At 35.4% G+C, this 17,309-nt stretch overlaps 1 protein-coding gene across 9 annotated transcripts in view; it reads left to right on the top strand.

The window, feature by feature from the left end:
• DENND4A (DENN domain containing 4A) overlaps nucleotides 1–17,309 on the top strand; it is a 145,845-nt gene that overhangs the window by 106,449 nt on the left and 22,087 nt on the right. For all 9 annotated transcript variants that reach the window (XM_020286005.2, XM_076004496.1, XM_012758666.3 and 6 more), the window contains 2 exons: nucleotides 407–538; nucleotides 6,277–7,376. In XM_020286005.2, coding sequence (XP_020141594.2) covers nucleotides 407–538; nucleotides 6,277–7,376 — 1,232 coding nt within the window. The remainder of the gene's footprint in view (nucleotides 1–406; nucleotides 539–6,276; nucleotides 7,377–17,309) is intronic.

Below are 17,309 nucleotides of genomic sequence, written 5' to 3'. Positions count from 1 at the left end.
GGCTCACACCTATAATCCTAGCACTCTGGGAGGCTGAGGCGGGAGGATGGCTCAAGACCAGGAGTTCGAAACCAGCCTGAGCAAGAGCGAGACCCCGGCTCTACTAAAAATAGAAAGAAATTAATTGGCCAACTAAAAATATATACAAAAAGTTAGCCGGGCATGGTGGCGCATGCCTGTAGTCGCAGATACTCGCGAGGCTGAGACAGAAGGATCCCTTGAGCCCAGGAATTTGAGATTGCTGTGAGCTAGGCTGACGCCACGGCACTCTAGCCCAGGCAACAGAGTGAGATGCTGTCTCAAAAAAAATAAAAATTTAGAACTAAAAGCTCTGTCTCTTTATGCCTCCACAATGTATATAGATATAGATTTCATTTTATTAACATTTTCACTTTCATCTTTACAGTGTCAGAGAGCGAGAGTGCAAAAGGCAGTGCTGATTGCCTTCCTAAGCTCAATTACCAAAGTTCTTCCAGTATAGTTCGCCATAGTGGGACGAGTAACAACAGTGCTGATAAAATATCAGGTGAAAGCACAGGTGAGTTGAATAGTACACTTCTATTATGTGCAAAACAAGTATCTACATTACTAGTGAGTATCTATCTATTTATTTATGAGACAGAGTCTCACTCTGTTGCTGGTCTAGAGTACCGTGGCATCAGCCTACCTCACAGCAACCTTAGACTCCTGGGCTCAAGCCATCCTTCTGCCTCAGCCTCCTGAGTAGCTAGGACTACAGGCATGCGCCACCATGCCCGGCTAATTTTTTCTATATATTTTTAGTTGGCCAATTAATTTCTTTCTATTTATAGTAGAGATGGGGTCTTGCTCTTGCTCAGGCTGGTTTCGAACTCCTGATCTCAAGCGATCCACCTGCCTCGGCCTCCCAGAGTGCTAAGAGTATAGGCGTGAGCCACCGCACCCAGCCTTATTTTTTTTTAAAGTCTTAATTCTTTAGCGTTATTTTAAAAAATATTTTGTGTAGCCTCTCATGGTATGGCTTAGTAACTTGAGTTCTAGTCAGGGTGGGAAATCTGTGGCTTTGGGACCACATGTGGCCTTCTGGATCCTTGAATACAGCCTTTTGACTGAATCCAAATTTTACAGAACAAAGCCTTTTAGTAAAAGGAGTGTGGCAGAGAAAGATGAAGCTTTTCTTGTCTCCTTTGGTGTTTAAAAAAGAAAAATCTTAAAATCAGAAGGCTGCAGGTTCCCTACCCCAGCAGGCCCTTGGGACTTTTTGGAAGGGAAAAGTGGGAGCAAGAGAGATGATGAATCTGAGAGTACCATATATCTAGCCAAGTTCTAAATGAAGCATTTGGTTTCTCGGTCTTCATATTGTTCTGTTTTTCCAGAGGCAAAAAGATAGTCCTTCAGATAGTTTAGGTAACAATACCTGATATTTTTTTCCAAAGGCTTTTTATATATTATTTTATATTTATTGATATAGCAATGCTTTTATCAGTGAGAGGGGATATTAGTACTGTTTTACAGATGAGAAAACTAAAGCATAGTTCAGTGATTGGCAGGTCACAGAAATTATCAATACTTAGTGAAAAAGTCAGATTAGGATCTGGGAAACTATTTGACTTCACAAATTTTTCACCAGACAATTTTTTGGGGGTTAAATAGACTTAAGATTCAGATTTTCTAGTGTTAATAATTTGATTACATAATTACTTTTTTGTATTGTTCAATTTTGCAACCATTGAAGAATTTGTACTGTCAAGACTAAAATAGCTCTGTTTGTAAATTGGCCACACCACAATGATGTTTTGGTTTTTTGCAACGTAGTTAAATATGACTCTAGCTCAGGTGTGGGCAAACTATGTCCCATGTGCCAAATTTGGCCTACAGCTTATTTTTGTACTGGCCAGCAAGCTAACAATGGTTTTTACATTTTTTAAATGGTTGGAAAATAATCAAAAGAAGATTCATGTTATGTGACACATGAAAATTATATGAAATTCAAACTTCAGTGTTCATAAATAAAGGTTGTTAGAACACAGCCATACTCATTCATTTACTTTATGGTCTATGGCTATTTTTACACTATAGCAGCAAAGTTGACTAGTTGTGACGAGAGACCACATTGCCTGCAAAAACTAAAAGACTTACTATCCAGCCCTTTATTTAAAAAGTTTACAAAACCCTGCTGTAGCTATCCAAACCAAAAAAAGTTAGATGACCTATAAACCTTATTTTTCATTTCTTTGTTAGATCATTATTATAACTTAAACATTAAAAAATTTTTCATCAGCTGGGCAAGGTGGCTAATGCCTATAATCCTAGCACTCTGGGAGGCTGAGGAGGAGGATTGCTTGAGCTCAGGAATTCTAGACCAGCCTGAGCAAGAGTGAGACCCCATCACTATTTAAAAAAAGAAAAGAAATATTTTTTCATCAATATCATGGAGTTGTTTCACAATCGTTTAGTCCCTCCTAACCATTTTCTAATTATAACTCTTAATAACTTACCTTTGTTTATCTTTGTTTTATTGTTTTTTTCATTATTGTCTGTTCATGTTTACCTTTCTCTTAAGATCTGCTTTTTGTTTGTTTGTTTTTTGGAGACCAAGTCTCACTCTGTCGCCCAGACTAAAGTCTTGTGACATCAGCCTAGCTCATAGTAACCTCAAACTCTGGGCTCAAAGGCTCCTCTTGCCTCAGCCTCCCAAGTATCTGGGACTACAGGCGCAAGCCACCATACCTGGCTAATTTTTTGTTTCTATTTTTAGTTGCCCGGCTAACTTTTTTCTGTTTTTAGTAGAGACAGGGTCTTACTCTTACTCAGGCTGGTCTTGAACTCCTGAGCTCAAGTGATCCTCCTGCCTCAGCCTCCCAGAGTGCTAGGATTATAGGCATGAGCTACTGTGCCTGGCCAAGATCTGCTTTGTTGAATTTTTAATTAAAATATGATTATAAACCATCCTTTGATCCTGACATTTTGTCAGAGTAATACGCATCTGACTGATCGTCTGGCTTTTCATTTACCCTATATGCTTAACAAGTTAATTCTATAAAGATTTTTTTGGTGTGAATTAGAGTTGTTAGTTTATCCTTGATATTTTTGGCTTGAAAACTTTCCCGTCTATTAAGTACCATTGGGCTTATCACTACTGCCAAAGACTATATATGGGAATTATAGGAATGCTTGTTTTTCAATAACTTTTTTCTTTTATTGTATGCTACTACATACTGGGATTTAAAGTATTTTTCAGGTTATTTATGTTTTACAGTATAATATATGAATATTTATATCATTGGATACATATATATATAGTTGACAGCTTCTAAAAGATACAGGAGTAGAATAAACAAAGATATATTTTAATGTTTCATTGGACATTGAAATAAAATCATCACCCTGTGGTTCTTTCATGATTATCTTGAGAATTTAATGTTTTGATAAACATATATTGAATTATTGAGCATTCAACCACAGAAAAGTTTAACTCTGAGATATTTCTCTAAGCCTAATTCTGGTTTTAGCATGCTTTTATTTTTTAATCTTTATCCATAATATAATATGGCATATTATATTATTATGTATTATATTACAGGTTGGTCTGTTGGTTGCAGTTGCTGCCCAACAGACAGTATTCATTTGGTAAATATTTTTTGAGCTGCTACTTTGTGCTATCATGCCAGATGCTACTGGGGATATAATAAGGAACAAAAAATAAACATGATCCCTGCCTTCTTGGAGAAAGCAGATAAATAGAATGGGAAGACATTAATCAAATTATCATGTAAATGTGAAAATACTCTTAGATTAAATACTGTAAAGAAGGGCAATAAGTTGCTATGAGAACATACAATAAAACATATCCTGGATTTGGCAGACATTGGTTGGGAAAGGCTTCCTTGAGATATGATTTTTCAGCTTAGATCTGAACATTAGGTAGAGAATAAATGAGGATAGCGGTTGGGAAGGAGGAATTGAGAGGGTGAATTTCAAGCAGAGGGGAGCATATATAAAAGGCTATGTGGCAGAAAGGAGTATCATGTTCAAAGACCTGAGAAAAAGCTAGTATGTCAGGGATTCTTTCAACTGTAAGTCTCAGAAAATATGATTGACAGTAACTTAAACAAGTTAAGGTTTATTTTACTCCAGTAAGAAAATCAGAGGTAAGTAATTGCTCTAGATGTTGGTTCAGGGGCTTTGCCATCAGTCCTCTTGACCTAACCATGATCATAATTTGGCCACTGGCAACTACAGGTATCACCTATCTATTCAAGGCAGGAAGAATGAGAAAGGAGAATACCAGCCACATCTATTATTTTGTCAGGAAAGGAGAAGGTTTTCCAGAAACTCTCAAAAATTACCACCTTGATATCACTAGCCAAAATTATATCATAGAGCAACCCAGCCTTGGGAAATTAAATAGTTTTCAGCTTCTGTGTTAGAGGCATGCAGAATCCAGCCTAATTTGGTAGAATTTAGCATGTATACAAACTTAGGAATGAGCATACCTTTTCTATAAAAGGCCAGGTAGTAAATATTTTGGGACTTACAGGACACATGCAATCTCTATTACCTATTTTTCTTTATGTGTGCATGATTTTTACAACCCTTTACAAATGTAAAGTCATTTGAGACGGTACAAAAATAGGCTTCCAGCTAGATTTGGCTCAGAAGTGTAGTTTGCCAACCCCTGGTAAAGTCTGGTAAACAACTTTGTCTTCAGAACACAGCATAGTACTGACTTTGCAAAGGAACTATTATTGCACATCTGTTTAAGCACAATTCCATAGTATTATCTTTAGGTTATAAGATTCCTCCAAGTCTATGATAATATTTACTTATCAAGCAGACAGTTTTTCAAAATATGAGAAGACATTATATACTTGGTTTTTTATGTCTTAAATCATAAGCTGATATAGAAAAAAGAATAAACTTTACCTCTCTGATATGCTGTTTTCCTTGTTAATAATATATGTTTATTAAACAATATTAGATTGTAGGCTTTTATGACCTCTAGGATTGCCTTCTGTCTTTTGTCCTGCCACTTGCATGTATCACATGGTAGGAAAAAGGCAAAATTCTGTTGGATAAAGCATGTAAGAGGAATAGTTGACAATACTATACCTAGACTAATGCTTTAGAAGCATCCTACATAATGACAATTAAAGTGATCAGAAATCTGGATATCTGCTTTCAGCATTGTTATCTAAGTAATTTTGTAGAAAGCAGTGAACAGTGTTTTTGAATAATGTGAAGTAGCCATTCACATTTGACTGGTATAAACTTGCAATTAATATGTTAAGCAAAGGTAAAATTATTTAGACATACCTACAGTTATAAGAATTTGGAGTTCTTTGAATCAAAAAACAAGTAAATAAATTTATCTAGATAACAAAAATATTATTTGAATTAAAAAATAATCCTTATTTAAGGATAAAGTTAACGTAGCGGCCTTTTGGTTTGGTGTTTGGGGTTTTGTTTTTTTTTTTTTTTTTTTCATTTTAATAAGCAGAAGACTCAGAATCTCAGAGTCATCAAACACAACCACAATTATATAACCATTGTTATTTAATCAAAATAGTGGAATTAATATCAATTTATTATTAAATATAAATCTTTTTTTTTTTTTTGAGACAGAGTCTCACTCCACTGCCCAGGCTAGAGTGCCATGGCGTTAGCCTAGCTCACAGCAACCTCAAACTCCTGGGCTCAAGCGGTCCTCCTGCCTCAGCCTCCCAGGTAGCTGGGACTACAGGCATGCGCCACCATGCCCGGCTAATTTTTTCTATATATTTTTAGTTGGTCAATTAATTTCTTTCTATTTTTAGTAGAGACAGGGTCTTGCTCTTGCTCAGGCTGGTTTCGAACTCCTGACCTTAAGCGATCTGCCGGCCTCGGCTTCCCAGAGTGCTAGGATTACAGGCGTGAGCCACTGTGCCCAGCCATTAAATCTTAATTGATACGTTTTTATAAAGCAGTACACCCTAATGTCTAGGAACATACACTTTATCATTAGACAAATCTGGATTTGAATCCCAGTTCTGTCATTTAAGGACTAGGTAACTTCAAGCTAGATAATTAATCTGAGTGTCTGTTTTTTTCCCAACTCATAAAGATGTTGGAATGTTTATAGTAGATAATATAAGTAAAGAGTCTAGTATAGTATATGTCAAATAGCAGACACTCATTAGTTAGAACCCATTGAGTGTCTACTATTATCATTTTCATTACTGGAATTTTAAATATTTAAGATGCCTTTTATTTGCACATTATATTTTCATGGCTAAAAACATTTTTCTTGTTTTTCAGAAAGCACACCTGAGCTGCTTTTAATATCATCTCTTGAGGATACAGATGAAACAGGAAACATTCAAAATAGATGCTTCAGGAAAAGACATAAAAGTGACAATGAACCTAATTTGCAGCATCAAGTGGTCTGGGGAAATAGAAACCGTAATCTTAGTGGAGGGGTACTGATGGGATTTATGCTCAATAGAATTAACCAGGAAGCAACTCCTGGAGATATAGTTGAAAAATTAGGAGCCGATGCAAAAATTCTTTCAAATGTTATCTCGAAAAGCACAAGACCAAATAGTCTTGATATTGGAAAGCCACCTTTAAGATCAAAAAGAGACAGTCTAGAAAAGGAATCCAGTGATGATGATACACCTTTTGATGGTTCTAACTGTTTGGCAGATAAAGTGGATTCTCCTGTTATATTTGACTTAGAAGACTTAGACAATGAAGCAGATGGATCAAAAGAAGGATATATTGCTACACAAAATACTAAGAGGATTCAACGTATGAATAGCAGCTTTTCAGTAAAACCTTTTGAAAAAACTGATGTTGTAACAGGATTTGATCCTCTCTCTCTTTTGGTTGCTGAGACTGAGCAGCAACAAAAAGAAGAAGAGGAGGAGGATGAAGATGAGAGTAAAAGCGTTTCAACACCATCTACTAGGCGTGATTTAGCTGAAGAAATTGTGATGTATATGAATAACATGAGCAGTCCTTTGACAAGTCGTACACCAAGCATTGATTTACAACGAGCTTGTGATGATAAATTAACCAATAAGAAAAGTCCAGTACTGGTCAAGGCATGTAGAAGATCTAGCCTGCCTCCTAATTCTCCTAAGCCAGTGAGACTTATCAAATCTAAAAGTTATACAAAAAGTGAGGAGAGACCAAGGGATAGACTTTGGTCTTCTCCAGCCTTCTCACCCACTTGCCCATTTAGGGAAGAATCTCAAGATACATTAACCAACCCATCACCTTCATTTAACTTAGATACACTATTAGTACCTAAACTAGATGTTCTAAGGAACAGTATGTTCACTGCTGGAAAAGGAGTTGCAGAGAAAGCTAGCAAATGGTATTCAAGATTCACCATGTATACCACATCATCTAAGGTAAGTTTTCTTAGTATTTGCTATTTTTACTTTCATAACTCCCCCACACCACCAAAAGCCTTTTAACTTGTTTTAACCATTCTCTTAAACACAGCTTTATAAAAAGGATTGATGGGATGCATAAAGTTTGTAACTATCAGAATTTGGAGTAATAACTTCAAAAGAAAAGAAAATTTACTAAGGTTATGTTTATAGTTCAGTTTTGAAAGGCAGTGATTTGTAGCTGGGTAAGAATTAGTGTTATGTAAAAATGTACTAAATTTCAGTATTTCTTTCAAAATGGATATTTTTTTTTTCCAAACAGAGTATTCAGTGTGCCTTCAAAAATTACCAGCCAGACATGTGATTTCTCCTTCTGCTTAGGGTGGAGTAGCTTATAATAGACCTACATACTTCCCAAGAGCAAAACACTACATGAAATAGGTGAAGTATCTGTTTAAAGTCACCAGAGAACTGCTAGAGCAACTAGAAAGCAGAGAGGTGGGATTGTAGAGAGAAGAGAATTGCAGAGGTGAACTGAAGTCATTTTCTACCTGAAAGGATTTGTTAACTATGAGCATGGATCACTAGGTGGCAAATCCAGGCATTCCCTTATCAGAGCTTTTGGGATCTTGTGGGCTGGAAAAACAAAATTAAAGAATTTAAAGGAAAAAAATACAGGTCTTATCCTTTAAGACATTTTCCAATACTGATAGTACATGAGAAAAGTAAGCAGAAAGTCTCTGCCTGTTCCCACCTAGGATTACAGTTTCATGGCACTGGGATCATAACAGTTAGAGTTCGTGAGCTGCCAGGGGGAGGAGCTTTGGTGAAAACTTTAGGCCTTCAGGTGGAACTCCTACAGAGCTATGCCTTAGGAGCACTGGCAAACCAGAGGTAGTCTGAGCCTGACCAAAATTGCAGGGTAGACTTGACTCAGCTCAATCTGTGATTAGGTTAAATTAATTAGCTTTCACTATATCAGCAGAGAAAAGAATGTACCCTTTATGAAGGAATAAAACATCATCTGGAATCCTTACAGTATTTTATATATAGTGTCATTCAATTAAAAATAGCTATGCCCGGACATAGGAAACATAACTGCAAAACAGAAGAAAAACAGATAATGGAAACAGACCTTCAAGTGGTCCAGATATTTGAATTAGCAAGGAAATTTGAAATAATTATAATATAGTCAAGAAAACAGAGGAAAGGGTATTTAAAAAATAGCTGCAAAGATGGAAAATTTCACCAGATAATTGGAATTCGTTAAAAATAATATGAAAATTTTAGAACTGAAAAATATATGAAGTTAAGAATGCAGTAGTTGAATTTAACAGTAGATAAAACACAGATAAAGAACGATTAGTAGATGGAAAGTCAGTAGAATATATCTACACCAAAGCACAGATGGAAACAAACAAAAAAGATAACTACAGAAAAGAGTATGAGGATCAGTAAAAATGCTGAACATTCATATAAATGAGTTTTTAAAAAAGAGAGAGAGAGAGAATGGGCTATGAGTAATACTTTAAAAGCTAATTGCCTGTGTTGCAAGCTGGTGATCCTGAAGTGGCGGCCAGCAAGAAGAGACAAGGCACTGCATGGGGACACCATGCTTCTCTTTGATGTACAGAAAAGGCTTGGTCTTAACACATATTGTGTGCTGACACTCCAAAGTGCTGAACAGCCCTACAGGTTTCCTGCTCAATAACATGTTTTTGAAAAAGAATGGATAGAATGTACACGTGGAATTGGTGGTATCCAGGCAGAGGAAGAGCGCAAGATAGAATTTAATGATTTTGTTGAAAGTGTGCTTCGGCACAAAACAGTGAGACATGTGAGTACCATCAAGAAGCAACAGGATAAGCTAATAAAGGAAGGGAAGTACACCCCTCCATCTCACCACTTGGGAAAAGTCCTCCTGCCTCAGCCTCCCAGGTAGCTGGGACTACAGGCATGCGCCACCATGCCCGGCTAATTTTTTCTATATATTTTTAGTTGGTCAATTAATTTCTTTCTATTTTTAGTAGAGACAGGGTCTTGCTCTTGCTCAGGCTGGTTTCGAACTCCTGACCTTAAGCGATCTGCCGGCCTCGGCTTCCCAGAGTGCTAGGATTACAGGCGTGAGCCACTGTGCCCAGCCATTAAATCTTAATTGATACGTTTTTATAAAGCAGTACACCCTAATGTCTAGGAACATACACTTTATCATTAGACAAATCTGGATTTGAATCCCAGTTCTGTCATTTAAGGACTAGGTAACTTCAAGCTAGATAATTAATCTGAGTGTCTGTTTTTTTCCCAACTCATAAAGATGTTGGAATGTTTATAGTAGATAATATAAGTAAAGAGTGGCCTAGGCCCTAAACAGAGCAATAGCTGATGGCTGGGGCTGGTTTTTCTGTCCTCCTCCCCTGGAAAAGATTATTTACTGAAAACCTCTTTGTCAAAGTGTATAAAAATAAAGGATTACTCCATCCTAAAGAAATTAAATAAAAGCTAATTGCCAAAGATTTTCCAAAAGTGATTAAAGATGTCAATTCACATATTTAGCAAATTATGCAAATGTAAAGCAGAATAAATACAAAGAAAACCATACTTAGTCATCTAAAATTAAAGTAAATGAAAATGAAATACAAAGGAAAAATCTTGAGCCAGAGAAAAGAGATACATTACTTTCAAAGGAGCAACAATAAGAAACTGACAGTGGTCTTCTGAACAGAAACTGTGATGTCAGAAAACACTGGAAAGACATTTTTAAAGTGCTGAAAGAAAATGACTTCCAAGCTATTTTTCTATACCCAGCAAAAATATTCTTCAAAAATTAGGGTGAAAATCCTGATTCCATTCTGGTACCATAAAGCCACTACCCTCTATCCCTCCCACTGATTACAACTTAAGCAAAAAAGAGAAAGTACAAAAAACTAGTAAGGATTCTGAAAAATAAACAAAAGCAGGCAGATTGTGGGGAGGGACCCACATGAGATCACTCTACCATTTTTTTCTCATGCATCTTTGCCCTGAGGGCAGTCACACCATGGCATGGCAGCCTTGGCAGCTAAAACTTCAAGAGAAACCCCATATTTCCTGTACAGAGGAACCAGGGAAAGGGGCCTCTGTAGGATGGAGAGTTTGAGGTGAATCCCACACAAGTCTCAGCCTAAGCCTTGAACTATATATACATGGAATAGATGCAAAACAGCATAGAAAAGACTTAGAAAATTGAACTGAAAGTTAAGCCAGTGCCTCCAGAAAGTAAAACACAAATTACAGTCTCAACATAACTCAGTTGGTTGCCTGCTAAAACAAAAACATTCTCTAAAGGATTATAACAATATCCAGGCTATACAGCATAATAATCACAATGTCCAAAATAAAATCTAAAATTGCTTGATATAAATAACCAGGAAAATCGACCAATTCTCAGGGACAGGCAATCCCAGGATGACTCAGATGTTGGAAGTATCAGCATTAAAGCCACTATTATAACTAGAATTCCTGGAGTAAGGAAAACATACATTTCAAATAAATTGAAAGGAATTCTTAGCAAGAATTAAAAACTATTGAAAAACAAATAACTAAAAATATCATACCCAAAATAAACTCATTGGGTGGATTCAGTAACAGAATGGAGATGACAGTGAACTTGTCAGTCAATGAGCTTGAAGATAATAAAATAATAGAAATTATCCAGTTGGAAGAACAGAGAATAATTTATAAAAATGAGCAGAGCTTCAAGGACTTGTGGGACAATAGCAGAAGATATAAATAACATGTATAATTGGAGTTATAGAAGAATTGAAGAGATTATGGCAGAAAAGATATTTGAAGAAATAATGGCTGAAACTTCCCAAATTGGGTAAAAGATGTAAATTTACAGATACAAAGAGACTCAGCAAACTATAGACAGGATAAATTTAAAAACATATCTGAACACATCATAAGCAAACTACTAAAAGTCAAAGATATTCACTTTCTGAAAAAGTATCTTGAAAGCTATCTATGAAAAATTACACATTACCTACAGAGGAAGAAAGATTTGAATGACCATACATTTTTCATCATAATCAATGGAGGGAAGAATTCAGTGAAACAGTTCCTTTAATGTGTTGAAAGAAAAGAACTGTCAACCCAGAATTCTATATCCAGTGAAAATATTCTTCAGGAGTGAAGGTGAAATAAAGACATTTTCAGATAAAGGAGAAGGACTCATGAACAGCAGATTTACTCTATAAGATATGCTAAAGGAAGATCTTCAGAATGAAGAAAAATGATACCAGAGAGAAACCTGGATCTTTATGAATGAAGGAAGAGCAAAATAAATAGTAAATAGCTGGTTAATATAGAGTACTTTTTGCCTCTTGAATTTTTAAAAATACTTCTTTATGAGGTTTTCCATTTGTATACATGTTTGACAGTAGTAAAGGAACTCACCCCACAGACTTTCATTATATTATTAAATACGAAGTGGTGCAATACTAACTCTAAGTAGGTTTTAAATGATTAGATATGTATATTGTAATTCTTAGAGCACCCACTTAAAAAATACAATGAGATATACCCCAAAAGCCAATAAAAATATTCAGATAATCTTAAAGAGGGCAGGAAATCTTAAAGAGGGCAGTAAAGGGAGAACAAAAAAATAGAAGGCCTAAGTCTAACCATATCAATAGTTACACTAAATAATAGTCATCTAAACACCTCAATTAAAAGCAGAAATTGACAAAGAGATTGACAAAAGACCCTATTATATTATAGCCTATCAAAAACACACTTTAAATATAAAGAAATGGGTTGAAAATGAATGGATGGGAAAAAACTGTACCTTGCAAATAGTAAGCTTCTTGCAAGGTATAGTTGATATACCTTACTGTTTCGGTAAGAAACTGTTTCTATGCAAAGCTATAAGTGGCTATTTTAATATCAGAGAAAATAGACTTTAAGACAGAGTATTACTGAAAAAAAGAGCAACATTTCATAATGATAAGCCACGTGTGGTGGTGCACACCTATAGTACAAGCTATTTAGGAAGCTGATGTAGAAGTATTACTTGAATCCAGGAATTTCAGGCCAACCTGGGCAACATAGTGAGGCCCTGTCACTGGGGGGAAAAACCATAATGATAAGAGAGAGTTCATTAGAAAGACGCAGCAGTTATCCATGTGTATGCACTGAATCAACAGTTTTACTCCTAAGTATCTACCCAGGAGAAATGAAAGTGTAGCTTACACCAGAGATTTGCATGTGAATTTCCATAACATTCTTTATAATAGCCAAAAAGTAAAAACAACCCAAATTGCCACTGGAATACTATTCAGCAATAAAAAGGGATGAGATACTGATATATGCCAAAAAAAATTGATGAACCTCAGAAATATGTTTATGTTAAGTGAATGAAGCCAGATATAAAAGAGCAAATATTGTATGAAATCAATAAATATGAAATGTCCAGAAAAGGCAAATCTATAGAGACAGATTAGTATGGTTGCCTGGGGCTAGGGAGGAAATGGAGATTAACTTTAAATAGGTATGAAGTATCTTATTAGGGTGGTAAAAATGTTTTAAAATTAGAAATGGTCTAAAACTTGGTAAATTTACTATGAAAATTTTTGTATACCAAATATGAATGAATTTTAATGACATGAATGATACCTCAGTAAAGTTTTTTTAAAAAGCATATTTTCTGATCACAATGGAATTCAGCTAGAAATCACTAATAATTATAAGAGATTAAGGAAAACCCAAACATACTACCAGATAATTCATGAATCAAAGATAAGATCATATAGGAAATTAGAATATCATTTGACTGGAATGAACAAAAAATAGAACATATCAAAATTTATGGGATACAACTAAAATAAGAGGGGCTTGGAGGTGAACTTATAGCTTTAAATGCTTATTAGAAATAAAGAATGATTTAAAATTAATGATTTATGGTTCTATCTTAAGAAGGTAGAAAAATTAAGAATAAAGTAGCTCAAAGTAAGTAGAAAAAAGGAAATAATATAGAACAGATATCAATACAACTGGAAAGATAAAAGTATATCAATAAAACCAAAAACTCATTCTTTAAAAAGAACAAAAGTGATAGATTTTGAATAGCTAGACTGATTGAGAAAAAGAACACAAATCACTAATATCAGACCCCAACTTGATACTGCTGCTTTCTCTTAGTAGAGTTATTTTAAAGACTAAAATAATGTTTTTAAAGCCTAGCATAGGCATATTTTGTTTTATTGTTCTTTGCTTTATTGCACTTCATAGACGTCACATTTTTTACAAATTAAGGTTTGTAGCAACCTATGTCCAGCAGTGTATCAGTGCTATTTTTCCATGTGCTCACTTCGTGTCTCTGTCACATTTTGGTAATTCTTGCAATATTCCAAACTTTTTCATCATTATTATACCTGTTATGGTGACATGTGATCATTGATCTTTGTTGTTACTATTGTAATAGTTTTAGGGTACCATGAACTGTGCCCATATAAGATGGCAGACTTAATCGATACATATATGTATTCTGACTGCTCCACCAATTGTCCATTCACCTGACGAGCGCTCTCTCCTCAGGCCTCCCTAGTCTTTGAACCATATCAATATTAAAGATAGGCCATTTAATAGCCCTGCAGTAGCTCCTAAGTGTTCAAATGAAAAGAAGATTTGCATGTCTCTCATTTTAAATCAAAATAGAGAAGCCAGACACAGTGGCTCACACCTGTAATCCCAGCACTTTGGTAGGCCAAGGCAGGAGGATCGCTTGAGCCCAGGATTTGAAGACCAGCCTGGGCAACACAGTGAAACTCAGTTTCTAAAAAAACATTTAAAACTTAGCCAGACACAGTGACATGTGCCTGTAGTCCTAGCTACTTGGGAGGCTGAGGCAGGAGGATTACCTAAGGCCAAGAGTTCCAGGCTATGGAACTATGTGAGCTATGATCATGCCACTGTACTGCAGCCTGGGTGACAGAGCAAGACTGTCTAAAAAAATTAATAAATAGAACAGGTGGAGTGCCGTGGCTCAAACTTGTAATCTCAGCACTTTGGGAGGCCAAGACAGGAGGATCACTTGAGAGCTGAGGTTCAAGTCCAGCCTGGGCAACAGAGTGAGACCCATTTTTTTTTTTTTTTTGAGACAGAGTCTCACTCTGTTGCCCAGACTAGGATGCCGTTAACGTCAGCCTAGCTCACAGCAACCTCAAACTCCTGGGCTCAAGCAATCCTACTGCCTCAGCCTCCCAAGTAGCTGGGACTACAAGCGTGCACCACCATGCCCAGCTAATTTTTCCTATATATTTTTAGTTGTCTGGCTAATTTCTTTCTATTTATTTTTAGTAGAGACAGGGTCTTGCTCTTGCTCAGGCTGGTCTCAAACTCCTGAGCTCAAATGATCTCCCCACCTCAGCATGGATAAATTCCAGGGTGACTTAAAAAACAAACCTCAATTTTAGTTGCTTTAAAATTGATCTAGAAGAGAAATGCATGAGAATAATGAAGAAAATTTTGAAAAAGGAAAATGTGGGACTGCCCTCTAAAATGCCCTTTAGAACAAGTGCTAAAACTGATTAAAATAGCATGCTAATTAATGTAAAAGAAGATAAGTGGACCAGTAGAATGGAGGGAAATCCAGAAATCTGTATATTGTAGAAGTTTGGCATATGAAAAAATACATTTCAAATAAATGAAGAACAAGAGAATATTAAATACATGTATTGGGATAATTAGTTATCCATTTGGGAAAAGTCCTACCCCACACTGAACAAAAAAATCCTAGATGGATTAGATATCTAAGTGAAAATTATAAAGGTATTTTTTTAAAGGTGATATTTTTTATCATTTTGGAGAAAGATACAAACCTTGTAATCCCTAGAGGATGAAAAGATTTTACTATACCTGCCATAGAATGGTCTGTAAAAACAACAACAAAAATTTTACTACATGAAAATGTTAAAGCCCTATGTGATTAGAAATAACAATAATATGCACACCCATGACTAGGAAAAAAAATAAATTGTATTATCTGGGTAGTGGAATTATAGGTATTTAAAAAAGTTTTCTCGACTCACTACAGCCACTGATATCACCTTCACTAAACCACTATTTTTACCTGGATTATTGCATATTCTTCAAATTTTCTTTTCTCTACTTATCTCCTGCTTGCTAACATGTCAGCTCTCTTTTTACTATAGTAACAGTATTTACCTTTTGAAATGTATGTCAGATTATGTCACCTTTTTGCTCTATACTCTTCCTTTGTTTTCTTATATTAGCCTAAAGGCCCCGTATCACCTGGCCTTTTTTGCTACTACCTCTTTGCCTTCATGTCCTTATTTGCTTCATTGCTCCCTTCTAGCTATGTCTCCGTTTTATTGTTTCTTGAAAATGGCATTTTCCTACCTTCAGACCTTCGAAAATGCTGGAAGTTCAGTTTATAATAAAGTGGCATTTCAAAGGTGGGGAAAATCTTTAATAAGTGATTTGAGAACACTGAACTTCATGAAGATCAAATCACTTACAAAGAAATAAAGATCTTTGCCTATTTAAGGATACTATGAGGATGAACTGCCCTAAGTTAGTAATGTTAATAGTTTAATAGTATTTTTTGTTGAAATCAGTTATATTTACTTATATAAAAATGAACACATGCAATGTGTAAATTTGAACAATTGATTGAAAGCTATTAAAAATCCTATGAGGCCAAGTGCGGCCTGTAATCCTAGCACTCTGGGAGGCCAAGGCAGGCGGATTGCTCAAGGTCAGGAGTTCAAAACCAGCCTGAGCAGAGCGAAACCCTGTCTCTGCTATAAATAGAAAGACATTAATTGGCTAACTAATATATAGAAAAAATTAGCCGGGCATGGTGGCACATGCCTGTAGTCCCAGCTACTTGGGAGGCTGAGGCAGTAGGATCACTTGAGTCCAGGAGTTTGAGGTTGCTGTGAGCTAGGCTGACGCCACAGCACTCACTCTAGCCTGGGCAACAAAGTGAGACTCTGTCTCAAAAAAAAAAAAATTAAAATTAAAAAAAAAAATCCCATGATAAGTTCAATGGAAGATGTATAGGACCTCTACTGAGAAAACTTTGAATTAGAGAGGTTAAAGAAGACCTAAATAAATAGTCATGACCATTTTTATGGAGAAGATTCATTATTTCAAAATTATTATTTGACTAAAATTTTATTGTATATCAAGATTTATTACAAAAGTATAGTAATTTATGGGGTCTAATACTGATGAAAAGATGAACGAGCGACACAATAGAATAGAGTCCAGAATTAGACATGCACATATATGGAGTGTCCATAACATATGGACACATATGTTATGATAAAGGTGTTACTGCAGCAGTTTTTTCAATAACTCTTGCTCAGTCACTCGGATATTCACATAGGGGAAAAAAAGCAAAACCAAGCCTTGACTTCTACATAACAAACAATTCCAGATGAATTGTAGCTTTAAACATTAAAGATTTTGTTTGTAGGAGAATTTCAACTAGAAATTCCATTTATGGCCAGGCACGGTGGCTCATGCCTATAATCCTAGCACTTTGGCAGGCTGAGGTGGGAAGATCACTTAAGGCCAGGAGTTGAAGACCATCCTGAGCAATGCAGGAAGACCCAAAAAAATTTAAAAAATTAAAAACAAGAAAATAAATAAATATATTTTTTCATTCAAAAAGCTGTTATCTACCAAATTTTCTTATGTATTATTAATATAATCAGAAAAAAATTACTTCAGTGTTCTCAAAAATGAAAACTAGAAATATATATCTTTAAAACTTGAATTATGGAAAAGAATAAAATGTAATTCTAATTGTATTATCTTAGATTAGATGCCTTTCCTTGGCAGGAAGGAAAATTAACAATAAATGAACATTAAAAGTCAACAAGATTATCTTATTAACTAGTATATACTTTGTTCAAACTAAAAGATTATTTCTTAAAAATTGAT

This window comes from Microcebus murinus, chromosome 6 (genome assembly GCF_040939455.1).
Source record: "Microcebus murinus isolate Inina chromosome 6, M.murinus_Inina_mat1.0, whole genome shotgun sequence".
Lineage (NCBI taxonomy): Eukaryota > Metazoa > Chordata > Mammalia > Primates > Cheirogaleidae > Microcebus > Microcebus murinus.
The sequence above is the reverse complement of the archived record's forward strand: the minus strand, read 5'-3'. Positions and strand labels throughout refer to the sequence as shown.